The sequence below is a fragment of the Schistocerca cancellata genome, chromosome 1 (assembly GCF_023864275.1).
Source record: "Schistocerca cancellata isolate TAMUIC-IGC-003103 chromosome 1, iqSchCanc2.1, whole genome shotgun sequence".
Taxonomy (NCBI): Eukaryota; Metazoa; Arthropoda; class Insecta; order Orthoptera; family Acrididae; genus Schistocerca; species Schistocerca cancellata.
In genome coordinates, this window is record NC_064626.1 from 137,202,164 (window position 1) to 137,218,752 (window position 16,589).

General features: G+C 43.7%; 1 protein-coding gene across 1 annotated transcript in view; it reads right to left on the reverse strand.

Annotated features, from left to right (window-relative positions):
• LOC126166863 (microtubule-associated protein futsch-like) overlaps window positions 1–9,346 on the reverse strand; it is a 474,845-nt gene extending 465,499 nt beyond the window's left edge. The window contains exon 1 of the mRNA XM_049920436.1: window positions 9,272–9,346. Coding sequence (XP_049776393.1) covers window positions 9,272–9,331 — 60 coding nt within the window. The 5' untranslated portion in view covers window positions 9,332–9,346. The remainder of the gene's footprint in view (window positions 1–9,271) is intronic.
• Between the last annotated feature and the right edge of the window lie 7,243 nt (window positions 9,347–16,589).

Consider the following 16,589-nt stretch of genomic DNA (forward strand, 5'->3'; position numbering starts at 1 on the left):
GCTTTGGTTCAATCCGAGACGCCTGGACACTTCCCTTGTTGGGACCCCTTCCTGGCACAAAGTAACAATGCGGACGCGATCGAACCGCGGTGAACTACAGACAACACGAGCCGTGTAGCTCCTTCCAGGTGGAATGACTCGAACTGATCAGTTGTCGGACCCCTCCGTCTAATAGGCGCTGCTCATGTGTGCCTGTTTACATCTTTGGGCGGGTTTAGTGACATCTCTGAACAGTCAAAGGGACTGTGTCTGTGATACATTGTTCACAGTCAACCTCTATCTTCAGGAGATCTGGGAACTGGAGTGACGCAAATTTTTTTTTGATGTGTGCATATGCAGTACATACGTATATAGACAACTACTTGGGAAGTGAGCATGATGACTGCATGCTAAGAGAAGGCCAGCTCTAACCGGTAGCTATTACGCAAAAAAAAAGCGATTTTAGACGAAAGAAAATAATTTTTTCTTTACGAATTTCTCATAAATTTCTAGAAATGTACCCATTCTCTGCGATATAATAAGCTTTATTGTGGCAGATATAATGCTTAGTTCTTATAGCATGATTCATCTTGAAAGTGACCAACTTATTTATGTCAAAAATAACAGTTTCACAGTCTTGCTACCGCTCCGGATCAGTTTCTACGAACATCGATAGTGGTATGCGTGTAAGAAGGGGGTGAAGTACAGTGCAAAGGTTAGTGTACAACTTGACGCACCAGCTAACAGAGACATTTTGCCGCGTCTGTCTGTAGCGTGAGCTTCGGGATTTTTCATGTTAGCTTTGGTAAGCTGAACATACTTAGCAACTTCTGTTTTGTGTATGGGTGCCACAGAACACAAAGTTAGCGGAGGTTACTTATGGCTTTCCGAGCACATATTCTATGGAGAATGACAAACAGAAATTGTGTATCAACGTGACGGTTATCCCAGCGTTGTCGGTTACCAGGGTAGACAATGGCTGAAATGTGTGACGTGGGACGGTGAGAGAGAGCACACTGACGGCGTCGCAAAATGTTCTCTGTCGTCTCTCTCTGCGCGGAACGCATCACGCATCACGCTGCCAACTCCGTATTTGTACACCGCTATAGCTGTATTTCCGCTACTGGGAAGTTCCTTGGCAGGTGGTACGTTATATCGCCAGAAATATGAGTGCTTACCATCTATATATACAATTTACTCGGTACGCTCGCACAAAGTGTGTTGAGATAGAAAGGGGGATTCAAAAGTTGGTGCACAAATTGGAGGATCTGGCAGAGCAGTCGAAATACACCAGCTTTGGAACAGAAAGTTATGGCCTTGAAAATAATCTTGAGCCTGTGAAAGCTTCGGAATGTCAGGAACAACAAGCACACATGATCAACTCGCTTCCCCAATTTGAAGACGCGCGCACGCGCGTGGGTGTATGTACGCACATTAAAAGACTTGTGTACAAGCCGTAAGTTCCCGACAAAGAAATCCTTCACGCCGTGATACTTGTGTGATTCGTGTGATACCTGGCGTCCTTGGAAAGGTGCTCCAGGATTTTCTACGCAGATGATTTCTCTTTACTGAGTGTGGTGGTCGCCATTTTAAATAGCTCTAGTGTACAACACTGTTGAGTAAACAGTCCATTACCTTTGTGAACAAAAGATGCGTATGCACTCATTGTCCTTCTTGTTCCTGACAGTACGCTCTTTTCGCTGGCTCAGGATCGCTCCCAAGACGTTCGTATTCCAAAGTTGTTGTTTGTCAACTCCTCCGTCAGTAGCTTTTAATTTGTGCGCAACCTTTTGAATTATCCTGTAGACTGCACACGACTGACGGTAAGTCCGATTTGCTGTCTTGTTATAACGTATGAAATATAGTGCGAGTTTTTTTACACCGATGATTCCAAAATATCAAGAGGAACAAGATGTGGTATGTGCGTTTCACTATCCACAAATATGTGAATCTAAAATGTTTCAGTTGCCAAACCAGACTTAGTTTCCTTTCTTGCTGTAATTGTAAACATAATAGGAGCTTTAAAATATGAAAGATATCTTCAGGTCTAAAAGGTCCAAACTATCAGATTCAGTGTCAGTTTTGAAAGTTGTAAAGCATAAGAAGTGGAATTTCAAGAAAAGTTAACTTATCTCGGCAGTAATTTCGCATTGCATCCAATGTGAAATCCGAGGTCATGTGATTGTTTCACTGCCGAAGGACATTAAAGCGTACAAATAATGTCGACTTCTCTAATATGGTTAAAGCCGGAAAAGAAACTGTTAGAGGTGGGCCATTGGCTCAATGTTGGTCCACAGAAGGATTCTGCACTCCGATTGCAGCACTGTTGGTCCCTTCTGAATTCGTGTTCCATTTCTTAAGCGTTGCGGTAGCTCGGTCGATGCTGACGACACTATCAACAGCGGGATGTAACATTATACAGCCACGTCAAAGAGTAGCGTTGACTGTTGCTGTAAAGGATCCGTATAAAGAAGGGGAATGCATCTTTGGGTCAGTGGAGATGTTAACTAACAAGCAGGTCTAAACTGTTTGGCAGATTAAAAATGCGTGTCAGACCGGAACTTGAACGCAGGACATTGCGTTTGGCGTGCAACGACCTTACGTCTTGGAAGACTCCCCTGATCGTACTCCTTCAATTTTTTTTAATATTATAGTCCATTTGCTGATCTATCTTTTGAGTCAGTGCAAAGTGAAAATGAACGCGTCATTTTCCAGCAGTGGCGGACAGGAGTACAAATAAGGTAAGCCTTACTCCGAGCATCAGAATGAGCAGTTGGAATACTTTCTGGACTACGCTGTCGTTGTTTACCGCCGCAATTAAATGCAGTTCCAGTTTAAGCGTGATGCAATCTGCTAAATATAGCTACGGATTATTCTCTCAGCTGAGTACCGCGTACAGCCTTGTTAAGATAATCGCACGGGCGGTCACTTCACCGTCAGAAATTGGCAGCCCGCAAGGAAATACTCCCCAGGATAAGCAAATTAAATGGCGTAGCTCGTCACGGCTCGCTCACCAGTGAGTAACCAATAACAGAAACTAATCAGAGCGAAACGCCGATACTGCGAAATACGTTTGATAATTTCGGCCGACAAAGTGCATGCACGATGTTCCTACTCGTGGAATGTTGCTATAGGACATATATCAAGCAATACAGATATAGGAATCAAATGCAGGGAAGGGAGCATAATAACGATAGATGTGTTCATTTACAGGTATGCTGCTAAACGTAGCTTCTCAGTCACGTTGTGGGTACTCTCTCTCTCTCTCTCTTTCACACACACACACACACACACACACACACACACACATACACATACATACAAAATCAGCTCGCAAAATTTATTGTTTTGCCATTTTGCGATCTAAGCTGTAGACTGATATCACTTCCACGGCTGCAGGACAACTGGTTAGCACACTGTGTAAGTAGGCTGTTTAGGCTTTCTTTATGTAAGTTTGCTGTTTATGTTTTTTATTGGCAACGTTACATAGCACTCTGTATGAAAATCACTGGCTGTGCTGTGTGCAGTATGTGGCTAGTTTGCATTGTTGTCTGCCATTATTGTCATGAACTGCTAGCTGGATGCGAACAGCGCGTAGCGCTGGGCAGTTGGAGGTGAGCCGCCAGCAGTGGTGGACGTGGGGAGAGAGATGGCGGAGTTTTGATAATCTGTAAGACTGAATGTCAATTATGAATATTAAGGTAAATACATTGTTGTTCTCTATTAATATCTTTCATTTGCTAACTATCCCTATCAGTAGTTAGTACCTTCAGTGGTTTGAATCTTTTATTTAGCTGGCAGTAGTGGCGCTCGCTGTTTTGCAGTAGCTTGAGTAGCGAAGATTTTTGTGAGGTAAGTGATTTGTAAAAGGTATAGGTTAAAGTTAGTCAGGGCCATTGTTTTGTAGGGGTTATTGAAAGTCAGATTGCGTTGCGCTAAATAATATTGTGTGTCAGGTTAAGCACAGGCTTGTATAATTGTTCTAAGTGGACATTTCATATGTACAATTATTCAAAGGGGACGTTTCATATGGCGGAGTTTTGATAATCTGTAAGACTGAATGTCAATTATGAATATTAAGGTAAATACATTGTTGTTCTCTATTAATATCTTTCATTTGCTAACTATCCCTATCAGTAGTTAGTACCTTCAGTGGTTTGAATCTTTTATTTAGCTGGCAGTAGTGGCGCTCGCTGTTTTGCAGTAGCTTGAGTAGCGAAGATTTTTGTGAGGTAAGTGATTTGTAAAAGGTATAGGTTAAAGTTAGTCGGGCCATTGTTTTGTAGGGGTTATTGAAAGTCAGATTGCGTTGCGCTAAATAATATTGTGTGTCAGGTTAAGCACAGGCTTGTATAATTGTTCTAAGTGGACATTTCATATGTACAATTATTCAAAGGGGACGTTTCATATCACTGGCTGTGCTGTGTGCAGTATGTGGCTAGTTTGCATTGTTGTCTGCCATTATTGTCATGAACTGCTAGCTGGATGCGAACAGCGCGTAGCGCTGGGCAGTTGGAGGTGAGCCGCCAGCAGTGGTGGACGTGGGGAGAGAGATGGCGGAGTTTTGATAATCTGTAAGACTGAATGTCAATTATGAATATTAAGGTAAATACATTGTTGTTCTCTATTAATATCTTTCATTTGCTAACTATCCCTATCAGTAGTTAGTACCTTCAGTGGTTTGAATCTTTTATTTAGCTGGCAGTAGTGGCGCTCGCTGTTTTGCAGTAGCTTGAGTAGCGAAGATTTTTGTGAGGTAAGTGATTTGTAAAAGGTATAGGTTAAAGTTAGTCGGGCCATTGTTTTGTAGGGGTTATTGAAAGTCAGATTGCGTTGCGCTAAATAATATTGTGTGTCAGGTTAAGCACAGGGTTGTATAATTGTTCTAAGTGGACATTTCATATGTACAATTATTCAAAGGGGACGTTTCATATCACTGGCTGTGCTGTGTGCAGTATGTGGCTAGTTTGCATTGTTGTCTGCCATTATTGTCATGAACTGCTAGCTGGATGCGAACAGCGCGTAGCGCTGGGCAGTTGGAGGTGAGCCGCCAGCAGTGGTGGACGTGGGGAGAGAGATGGCGGAGTTTTGATAATCTGTAAGACTGAATGTCAATTATGAATATTAAGGTAAATACATTGTTGTTCTCTATTAATATCTTTCATTTGCTAACTATCCCTATCAGTAGTTAGTACCTTCAGTGGTTTGAATCTTTTATTTAGCTGGCAGTAGTGGCGCTCGCTGTTTTGCAGTAGCTTGAGTAGCGAAGATTTTTGTGAGGTAAGTGATTTGTAAAAGGTATAGGTTAAAGTTAGTCGGGCCATTGTTTTGTAGGGGTTATTGAAAGTCAGATTGCGTTGCGCTAAATAATATTGTGTGTCAGGTTAAGCACAGGGTTGTATAATTGTTCTAAGTGGACATTTCATATGTACAATTATTCAAAGGGGACGTTTCATATCACTGGCTGTGCTGTGTGCAGTATGTGGCTAGTTTGCATTGTTGTCTGCCATTATTGTCATGAACTGCTAGCTGGATGCGAACAGCGCGTAGCGCTGGGCAGTTGGAGGTGAGCCGCCAGCAGTGGTGGACGTGGGGAGAGAGATGGCGGAGTTTTGATAATCTGTAAGACTGAATGTCAATTATGAATATTAAGGTAAATACATTGTTGTTCTCTATTAATATCTTTCATTTGCTAACTATCCCTATCAGTAGTTAGTACCTTCAGTGGTTTGAATCTTTTATTTAGCTGGCAGTAGTGGCGCTCGCTGTTTTGCAGTAGCTTGAGTAGCGAAGATTTTTGTGAGGTAAGTGATTTGTAAAAGGTATAGGTTAAAGTTAGTCGGGCCATTGTTTTGTAGGGGTTATTGAAAGTCAGATTGCGTTGCGCTAAATAATATTGTGTGTCAGGTTAAGCACAGGCTTGTATAATTGTTCTAAGTGGACATTTCATATGTACAATTATTCAAAGGGGACGTTTCATATCACTGGCTGTGCTGTGTGCAGTATGTGGCTAGTTTGCATTGTTGTCTGCCATTATTGTCATGAACTGCTAGCTGGATGCGAACAGCGCGTAGCGCTGGGCAGTTGGAGGTGAGCCGCCAGCAGTGGTGGACGTGGGGAGAGAGATGGCGGAGTTTTGATAATCTGTAAGACTGAATGTCAATTATGAATATTAAGGTAAATACATTGTTGTTCTCTATTAATATCTTTCATTTGCTAACTATCCCTATCAGTAGTTAGTACCTTCAGTGGTTTGAATCTTTTATTTAGCTGGCAGTAGTGGCGCTCGCTGTTTTGCAGTAGCTTGAGTAGCGAAGATTTTTGTGAGGTAAGTGATTTGTAAAAGGTATAGGTTAAAGTTAGTCGGGCCATTGTTTTGTAGGGGTTATTGAAAGTCAGATTGCGTTGCGCTAAATAATATTGTGTGTCAGGTTAAGCACAGGCTTGTATAATTGTTCTAAGTGGACATTTCATATGTACAATTATTCAAAGGGGACGTTTCAACTGGACACGCATTTGGGAGGACGACGGTTCCAATCCGCGTCCGGCCATTCTGATTTTGGTTTTCCGCGATTTCCCTAAATCGCTTCGGACAAATGCCGGGATGGTTCCTTTGAAAGGGAGCGGCCGACTTCCTTCCTCATCCTTCCCTAATCCGATGGGACCGGGGATCGCACTGTTTGGTCCCCTCCACCCAATTCAACAATCAAACAAGAAGTCGTTTCTCGGGACAATAGTGTGGCAAGAAGGGTAGGTGCTGGTTCTTCCAGAAATACAACACCACGAGAAGACTGTAGAATTTTTACACTGGCTTTGAAACAGATTGATGAGAAAAGCTAAAATATGGGCAGCGATTGCATGCAGTGTATCTCCACGATCCGTCGAGAGCAAATTACTATAAGCGGGGCCGATATCTCGAGCTGCCATTCGTTTGCCGCTGACACTGCAACACACACAACAGAGACTTGCACGGTATAGAACCACGGTCAACTGGACGCTGAGTGGTTCAGCGACGAGTCTTGCTTGTATTTGTTGCAATCAGATCGACGCCAGCGTTTCCGTAGACAACCTGGCGAATGGCTGCAGGAATCAGCGATTACCGAGATCGCTCCTCCCCAACTTCTGGAATAAAGGCGTGGGGGAGCTATGGAACAGCACTGATGTGGTGGTAATTGTTGAAGGAAGGTCGAATGCCGACAAGTATATGGCAAGAATAATGACTCCTGTTGCCGGATGGCATATTGTTGCAAGATAATGTTAGACCCCAATCTGGAGTTGTGCTTTAAACCCATTGATGAATGTGATACACATACCAACTGCTCTGTCCAGTCCCGTGATGTGTCGCCTATAGAATATGTACGGGATGCAGTGGGAAGGTGTATGCATCCGTATCAACCATCAGCTAGTAATCTCCATGAACTGACCGCTTGTGTGCGTTATAACTCACTCTTAATACCTGGCATGCTGCCTGGAAATGTGATTGTGTTGATCTGCATAATAAATAGTGTCTTTTAGGAAGAGAAGTGAGGTGTGGTGAGAAGTTTAACACGACGGTCCTCCAGCAAATACTGTAGAAACCTCTGAAATATACACCGAAACCAGCTCGTCGTAAGAAGATAACTGTTACCTATTTCGTACTCTGCTGCTGATATTCATTCTGCAGAGCTGGTGATATCGGTAAATACTAACAGGAGTGGGTGTGGGGGGACGAAACATGGCAAACGTTAAGTGGGCTAGATGTCCGCCTCCGTAGTGTAGCGGTAGCGTTACCGCCTAGCACGCAGGGGGCCCGGGTTCGTTTCCCGGCAGGGGACTGGGCGTTGTGTGTCCATCATCATTGACTCGCAAGTCGCCAACGTGGCGTCACCTAAAAAGGACTTGAAATACGGCGGCCCAACTTCCACGAATGGGGCCTCCCGGCCAACAATGCCATACGATCATTTCCATTTAGTGAGCTAGAAATGAGCTGCCACGTGCTTCACGAGAAAGGGCTACACTGCGAGAACAGCTTAACAGAAATGACGTAGCTATCAGAATTTTCTGCGTTCCGCTCACTCACAGAAACTCTAGATAACCGACATAATTTCATGTTATTATTTATTCGTTGGGGCTGTTCACCATCATTACATGTGGCAGTAGGATCCGCTTTCTTCTCCACCCAAAGTCTCTTCCTTTTCTTTTTTTTTTTAGTTAATTTCTTTGCTGGCCTCTGTACAAGGGTCACCGCCTTTTTCCTTGACTGTTCAACTCGCTTTAGCCCATTTATCATTATCTTATCTTTTTGATGAAAAAATGGTTCAAATGGCTCTGAGCACTATGGGACTTAACATCTGAGGTCATCAGTCCCCTAGATCTTAGAACTACTTAAACCTAACTAATCTAAGGACATCACACACATCCATGCCCGAGATAGGATTCGAACCTGTGACCGTAGCGGTCGCGAGGTTTCGGACTGAAGCGCCTTTAACTACTCGGCCACTTTATGATGAAAAAATCTCTTTCCAAAAGGTCCTTGGGCTTCATTTCTAATATTTGGAGGTCTTCTTTGGCGTTACTAGACCAGGACATTTACAGTTTTCTTTTTTGTGTGGAGGAAGCCAGACTGTTCGAGTCACCCTGTTTCAGTCCATTCCTTTGAGGGGACCATTAAATCTCGCTGCTCTTCTGCTGATTGTTTCTGTGATTATTTATACTTTCCTGTAGTCTTCTTTGTTCAATTGTTGATGTTTTTTGTATTCGTATTCCCTCCTTCAGTTCTCTTTTTGGTCAAAAATGTGGATCGCCTATTGACAGGAAAAAATACGAGCGAAGCTCCAGTTGTTCAGTTGAATTTTTTTGTTCAGTCTCGTAAGCAGAACAAGTCGTCAGGACCAGCACATCACTGCGTTGTGCCAGTCGTGATTAACGAAAGTACTTTTCTTTGCGGTAAAACTGGCTGAACCTTTATTGTGATGTTCGTCATGTGATATACAACTTAGCTTGACCAGCTGAGCTAATACAAATATTGTAAGGTGCCGAGCACAAAAGTATACTTGTCACGTAAATGTTGTATCGGACACGCCCAACCCATTCCAGAGAGACTGTGCGAACGCATGTCACGGAGTTAATAACCGTGAAGCGGAGAGAGAGAGCAGTTTTCTCGCAAATAACCCAAAAATAAATCACAGACACGCGGATTTACTGCGGCAGCCAATTTCGCCGGCGTCGACCTACGGGCCATAAAAACCCGCCTGTGGGAGAGGAGGAACAACAAGTGGCGTAGGCTGGCGGTGCGGGAGACGCGCTGACTTACCATTCGGCGCAGCAGATCCTCATCCTGGATGAGCGTCACGTCGGTGCCCACGTCGGCCATCTTTATCGCCTCTCGAACCTGCAACAGGCAGGAGAGAGCAGATGAGAGGTGGTGGAGCAGAAGCAGCGGGGCGGCCAGAACTTTGAGGCCGCGGCGGCGCAGGACGCAGGCCGACCGGCCGTGACGTCACGCCGGTTAACGACGCACGTCCCGCCGTTCCGTGCCTTGCCGTGTGTGGGCCGGGCCGCTCCAGAGGGCAGAGCGCCCCGTCTGCACCAAACAGCCAGCAGCGGGGGCTGCAGGAGGCACGACATACGCAGAAAATGGCGGCGCGGGTGGAAATGTGGCGTTCCACGACTTTATCTAAATACGAAGATCTACTATCCTGGCGCTCCCTTATGTAATGCTATGCTATTATTCCAGCCACGGTCATATTCTGGCACAGAACCTCCATGCCTGAAAATAAATGATGGATCCAATTGCCAACTGCCAGCAGTTTTTGCGAAAAATCATGGCAGCCAGCTGAAAGAGCTACATATATTGAGATGAAACGAAGCCATTTTAAAGCGATGCGCATATACAGGGTGAGTCACCTAACGTTACCGCTGGATATATTTCGTAAACCACATCAAATACTAACGAACCGATTCCACAGACCGAACGTGAGGAGAGGGGCTAGTGTAATTGGTTAATACAAACCATAAAAAAATGCACGGAAGTATGTTTTTTAACACAAACCTACGTTTTTTTAAATGGAACCCCGTTAGTTTTGTTAGCACATCTGAACATATAAACAAATACGTAATCAGTGCCGTTTGTTGCATTGTAAAATGTTAATTACATCCGGAGATATTGCAAACCTAAAGTTGACGCTTGAACCTCCGACGTTCAGTTGCGTGTTGTAACAAACAGCTGCAACATACATCACGTTTCTAGAGAATGATCTGCCAACGTTGCTCGAAAATGTCCCACTGGAAACGCGTCGACGTATGTGGTATCAGCATGATGGTGCACCTGCACATTCCGCAATTAACCCTAGGCTGACCCTTGACAGGATGTTCGACGGGCGTTTCATAGGACGTGGAGGACGCATAAATTGGCCAGCCCGTTCTCCTGATCTTACACCTCTGGACTTCTTTCTGTGGGGTACGTTAAAGGAGAATGTGTACCGTGATGTGCCTACAACACCAGAGGATATGAAACAACGTATTGTGGCAGCCTGCGGCGACATTACACCACATGTACTGCGGCGTGTACGACATTCATTACGCCAGAGATTGCAATTGTGTGCAGCAAATGATGGCCACCACATTGAACATCTATTGGCCTGACATGTCGGTACACACTCTATTCCACTCCTTAATTGAAAACGGAAACCACGTGTGTACGTGCACCTCACCCCTCATGGTAACGTACATGTGCGTCAGTGAAAAAGACCAATAAAAAGGTGTTAGCATGTGGACGTAATGTGCTGTTCCAGTCTCTTCTGTACCTAAGGTCCATCACCGTTCCCTTTGGATCCCTAAGTAATTCGGTGCTCTCCGATACACACGATCGAACAGCGGAGGAGTGGTACTCAAGCGTCAACTTTAGGTTACAATATCTCCGGATGTAATTAACATTTTACAATGCAACAAACGGCACTGATTACGTATTTGTTTATATGTTCAGATGTGCTAACAAAACTAACGGGGTTCCATTTAAAAAAACGTAGGTTTGTGTTAAAAAACATACTTCCGTGCATTTTTTTATGGTTTGTATTAACCAATTACACTAGCCCCTCTCCTCACGTTCAGTCTGTGGAATCGATTCGTCAGTATTTGATGTGGTTTACGAAATATATCCAGCGGTAATGTTAGGTGACTCACCCTGTATGCAGGTGGCGGTCAGTACTAACAGACAAGCAACACTAAATGAAATAACCGCACAAATCTCTGTGGGATGTACGACGAACGTAACCGTTAGGACAGTGCGGCGAAATTTAGCGATAATGGGCTGTGGCAGCAAACTATCGACGCGAACGCCTTTACTGAGAGTACGACATCGACTGCAGCAACTCTCCTGGGCTCGTAACCACATCGATTGGACCCTAGACGAGTGGGAAACGTCGTCTGATCAGACGATTCCCAATACAGATACATTATTGAATTGGGCATTGCTCGAATTAATAAGGAGAATATTACCTACACTGAGGTGACAAAAAATCACGTGATAACTCCTGATGTGCTGGACCACCTCCTTTTGTCCGGTGGAGTGCAACAAGTCGACATAGCGTGGACTCAAGTCGTTGGAAGTCCCCTGCAGATATAGTGACCCGTGCTGACTCTATCGCCGTGCAGAATTGCAAAAGTATTGTCGCTGCAGGATTTTGCGCACGAACTGACACCTCGATTGTGTCCCATAAATGATCGATGGGATTCATACCGGGCGATCTGGATAACCAAATGATTCGCCCGAATTCAAAAATGGTTCAAATGGCTCTGAGCACTATGGGACTTAACTTCTGAGGTCATCAGTCCCCTAGAACTTAGAACTACTTAAACGTAACTAACCTAAGGACATCACACACATCCATGTCCGAGACAGGATTCGAACCTGTGACCGTAGCGGTCGCGCGGTGCCAGACCGTAGCGCCTAGAACCGCGCGCCTCACCGGCCGGCTCGCTTGAATTGTCCGGAATGTTCTCCAAACTAATCGCGAACAACTGTGGCCCGGTGACGATGCCATCGTTGTTTGGGAACATGAAATCCATGAATGGCTGCAGATGGTCTCCAAGTAGCGGAACATGACCATTCCCAGCCCTGTCCGATCGATTCACCTGGATCAAAGAACCCAATCCATTCCATGTAAACACAGCCCACATCATTATGGAGCCACCACTACCTCGCACAGTGCCTTGTTGACAACTTGGGTCCATAGCTTAAGGGGCTCCGGAAAGGCTCAAAATCATGAAAAGTTCAATTTTTACTTTTTTACGTTTTCTGAATCTGCAGACTATTACCTTTTAATAGATATATAATTTATTCAATTCCGAAGACTACAAATATTTTTAAATTTTTTTTGAAATGTGTTCTACATGGGCGTGACCCACTGTGGCGCTGTTAAACTGTTGTCCAATGGTGTTATTATTAACGTCCGTGTTCATCAGGTACATTTTAGTGATGTGAGATAAAGTATGTGTTGCGGCTAACCTGTGATCGTTCAATATATATCGATGGTGTGATTGTCGATTGTTTCATGTTTATTTACTCTGTCGTTATCTCGAAAATATTCGTAATTAATTCTGTTTCTTGAGTCTCTATTTTGTTGAAGTATAATAATGAGTAAAAGTAAAGTTATTAGAAATCCTCTGAAGGCTTTTAAGAAAAGGAGAAATATTAAAAAGCTAAAGGTATGTTTTATTACTGTAAATAATAACATTCTAACATGGTACGAGCGATGCTTGCTTTAGACAAGGAACGCCTTCGGGCTGCAGACAGGGCTGTAAAGAGTCTAGAAATACAAGCAAGAGTAAACAGGAGGAGGAACAAGAGGAAGCTGGAGGAGGAGTTTGCAGAGGATGAAGATAATCCATCTTATGGACCTGGAATGCACTAAAAAGTTAATCCAATCTTTGTCGCTCGATTCCCAAAACTTTTATTTTCTCATACTAATTACATGTTTTCTAAGGATCTTCCAAACATATTTGTTTCAAACTTTCAGTAAATGTTACACAGTATCTTTTTCCAAAAAACTGTATATTTTTGAATATATAAATAAAAAATTGCAAAAAAATGTTGTGAATTTTCATTACAATTGAAAAAAAATCATCTTTAATAACTGAACTAAAATTTTGTAAAATCCTGTGTTAAGTTGTAGCCCATATTCCAATAAATAATCTGTAAAAAGTTCAACTTCCTACCTCAAATACTTTGTGAGGAAAGATGTAATTTATAAGCGTTATTTTAATATTGCAAGTATAGGGCGTTCCGGAGCCCCTTAAAGGGGTCTGCGTCACACTCGAACCTTATTATCAGTTTTTACCAACTGGTACTGGGAATCGTCTGACCAGGCGACGTTTCCCAGTCGTTTAGGGTCCAATCGATGAGGTCACGAGCCCAGGAGTGTCGCTGCAGTCGATGTCGTACTATCAGTAAAGGCACTCGCGTTGGTACTTTGCTGCCATAGCCCGTTATCGCCAAATTTCGCCGCACTGTCCTAACGGATACATTCGTCGTACATAGCACAGTGATGTCTGCGATTATTTCGTTCAGTATCGCTTGTCTGTTAGGACTGACAGCCATCTGTATATATGCGTATCGCTATAAAATGGCTTCGTTTCATCTCAATATACGTAGCTGGTTCAGCTGACTGGCATTATTATTCGCAAACTCTGCTGGCAATTGGATCCACCACTTATTTGCAGGCATGGAGGTTCCGTGCCAGAATATGACCGTGGCTGGAATAATAGCGTAGCACTACATAAGGGAGCACCAGGATAGTAGGTTCAGGAAATAAAACTCTGAAACCTCTTGGCACATTAAAGCCGTGAGGAGACATGGCTTTGCCACAGCCTGGGGGATGTTTCCAGAATGAAATTTTCACTCTGCAGCGGAGTTTACGCTGATCTGAAACTTGTTTGAATGTGTGGAAGGTAGGAGACGAGGTATTCGCGGAAATAAGGCTGTGAGGACGGGTCGTGAGTCGTGCTTGGGGAGCTCAGTTGGATTCCAGCACGGTAGCTCAGCGTGTTCGGTCAGAGGATTGACTGCCCTCTGTAATTAAGAAGAAAAAAAAAACCCTGAGTGAACGGAACAACTATGAACTTGAATGGATGTCATGGGATGTCCGCCCCGGAGAAGTACAACGAGCGATAACGAAAATGAGATATACAAAAGAAAAGGCAATGGTCCCGAGTTCGAGTCTCGGTCTAGCACATAGTTTTAATCTTCCAGGAAGTTTCATATCAGCGCAAACTCCACTGCAGAGTGAAAAATTTGATTCTGGAAATAAAACTCTGGCAATATTTAGACGAGTACGTAACAAGTAAGTCAATGGAGGGATAAGGGGTAATGTCACTCTACTAAGGAGTGGTGTGGTGATATGTTAAATTCCAAAAAAGCAATTGGTTCCAAAATGAATGGAACATCCTTGTTAATTAACGAGTGAAAATTGTTGAATACTACGTTTGTGTGTGTTTCGTGTGAGAGAGATCGTGATAATCATATTTTCTCGGCATGACTAGTTCATGCTGTGTTGTCGGTTGTTCACCCTAATTGTTGATTCCATTTAATGCACGGCATTTCGAAGACCGACCCAGTCTTGTTCACATGATACGACCTTGTGCTACGGGTAAAATGAAATCGACAGCTCATCTGAACACCTCTAAGGCACAACATTAATATGCTGATGTGCCACAGGTAAAAGAGTAATTTTCCCTGATTTTGCCGAGTCGATATACAATGGGCTTAAGGAGTGGTAAAGAATCGTTAACATGGCGATTTCTGATAAAATCAATTCTTTGTGTGACAAAAGCCTGCTTCTACACATCTGCAAGGTGAAGTCAGCCGTAAAAAGTCACTAGAGCCTGCCTGCTAAACATCCTACAATGGTCCTTTCAGAACTTGTTGCGAAGACCCAGATTGGTTGGCCGTAAGAAAATAGTGCTACTATGGTCCGAAGACAGTTTTTTCAGAGGATCAGGCGTTTTAAATAATGCCAAAGAGGAGCAGGCTCTCTCACGGTTTGGCTTGTTTTGCACAGAACACCACGCTCATCCGCAACCGGTTGCAGTCAGCCTTCGGAACACAGTTAGTTCACCGTGTGCTGTAGCCTCAAAGCTTAAGATAGGCTCCCAGTTTTTGTGTTATCAATTTTATCGTCTTGTTGTTCACTAGTCGCGGTATCTCGTATAGGTCAATAACAATGTCAGCTCCGACAATAGAAGGATGCAAGATTAGTGTCTAACATCGCGTCGCTCATATGGTCATTTATGGCACTTCTCAGGTACCACTAAATGTGCTACTGCCGTCATATTACAGGGTGATTCAAAAAGAATACCACAACTTTAGGAATTTAAAACTCTGCAACGACAAAAGGCAGAGCTAAGCACTATCTGTCGGCGAATTAAGGGAGCTATAAAGTTTCATTTAGTTGTACATTTGTTCGCTTGAGGCGCTGTTGACTAGGCGTCAGCGTCAGTTGATGCTAAGATGGCGACCGCTCAACAGAAAGCTTTTTGTGTTATTGAGTACGGCAGAAGTGAATCGACGACAGTTGTTCAGCGTGCATTTCGAACGAAGTATGGTGTTAAACCTCCTGATAGGTGGTGTATTAAACGTTGGTATAAACAGTTTACAGAGAATGGGTGTTTGTGCAAAGGGAAAAGTTCTGGACGGCTACTGTAACTGGACTACAGTATCTGGAGATGTTAGAGAATTGGCTGTTCCCTCAGCTCGAACAAGAAGCACAACAATTCATATTTCAGCAGGATGGAGCGCCACCACATTGGCACTTATCTGTCTGTAACTACCTGAACGTCAACTACCCGAGGCGATGGATCGGCCGCCAGGCAGCCCGTGACAGAGCACTTCATCACTGGCCTCCAAGAAGCCCTGATCTTACCCCCTGCGATTTTTTCTTATGGGGGTATGTTAAGGATACGGTGTTTCGGCCACCTCTCCCAGCCACCATTGATGATTTGAAACGAGAAATAACAGCAGCTATCCAAACTGTTACGCCTGATATGCTACAGAGAGTGTGGAACGAGTTGGAGTATCGGGTTGATATTGCTCGAGTGTCTGGAGGGGGCCATATTGAACATCTCTGAACTTGTTTTTGAGTGAAAAAAAACCTTTTTAATTACTCTTTGTAATGATGTATAACAGAAGGTTATATTATGTTTCTTTCATTAAATACACATTTTTAAAGTTGTGGTATTCTTTTTGAATCACCCTGTATATTGAGATGAAACGAAGCCATTTTAAAGCGATGCGCATATATACAGGTGGCGGTCAGTACTAACAGACAAGCAACACTAAATGAAATAACCGCAGAAATCTCTGTGGGATGTACGACGAACGTAACCGTTAGGACAGTGCGGCGAAATTTAGCGATAACGGGCTGTGGCAGCAAACTATCGACGCGAATGCCTTTACTGAGAGTACGACATCGACTGCAGCAGCTCTCCTGGGCTCGTAATCACATCGATTGGACCCGAGACGACTGGGAAACGTCGTCTGATCAGACGATTCCCAATACAGATACATTATTGAATTGGGCATTGCTCGAATTAATAACGAGAATATTACCTACACTGAGGTGACAAAAAATCATGTG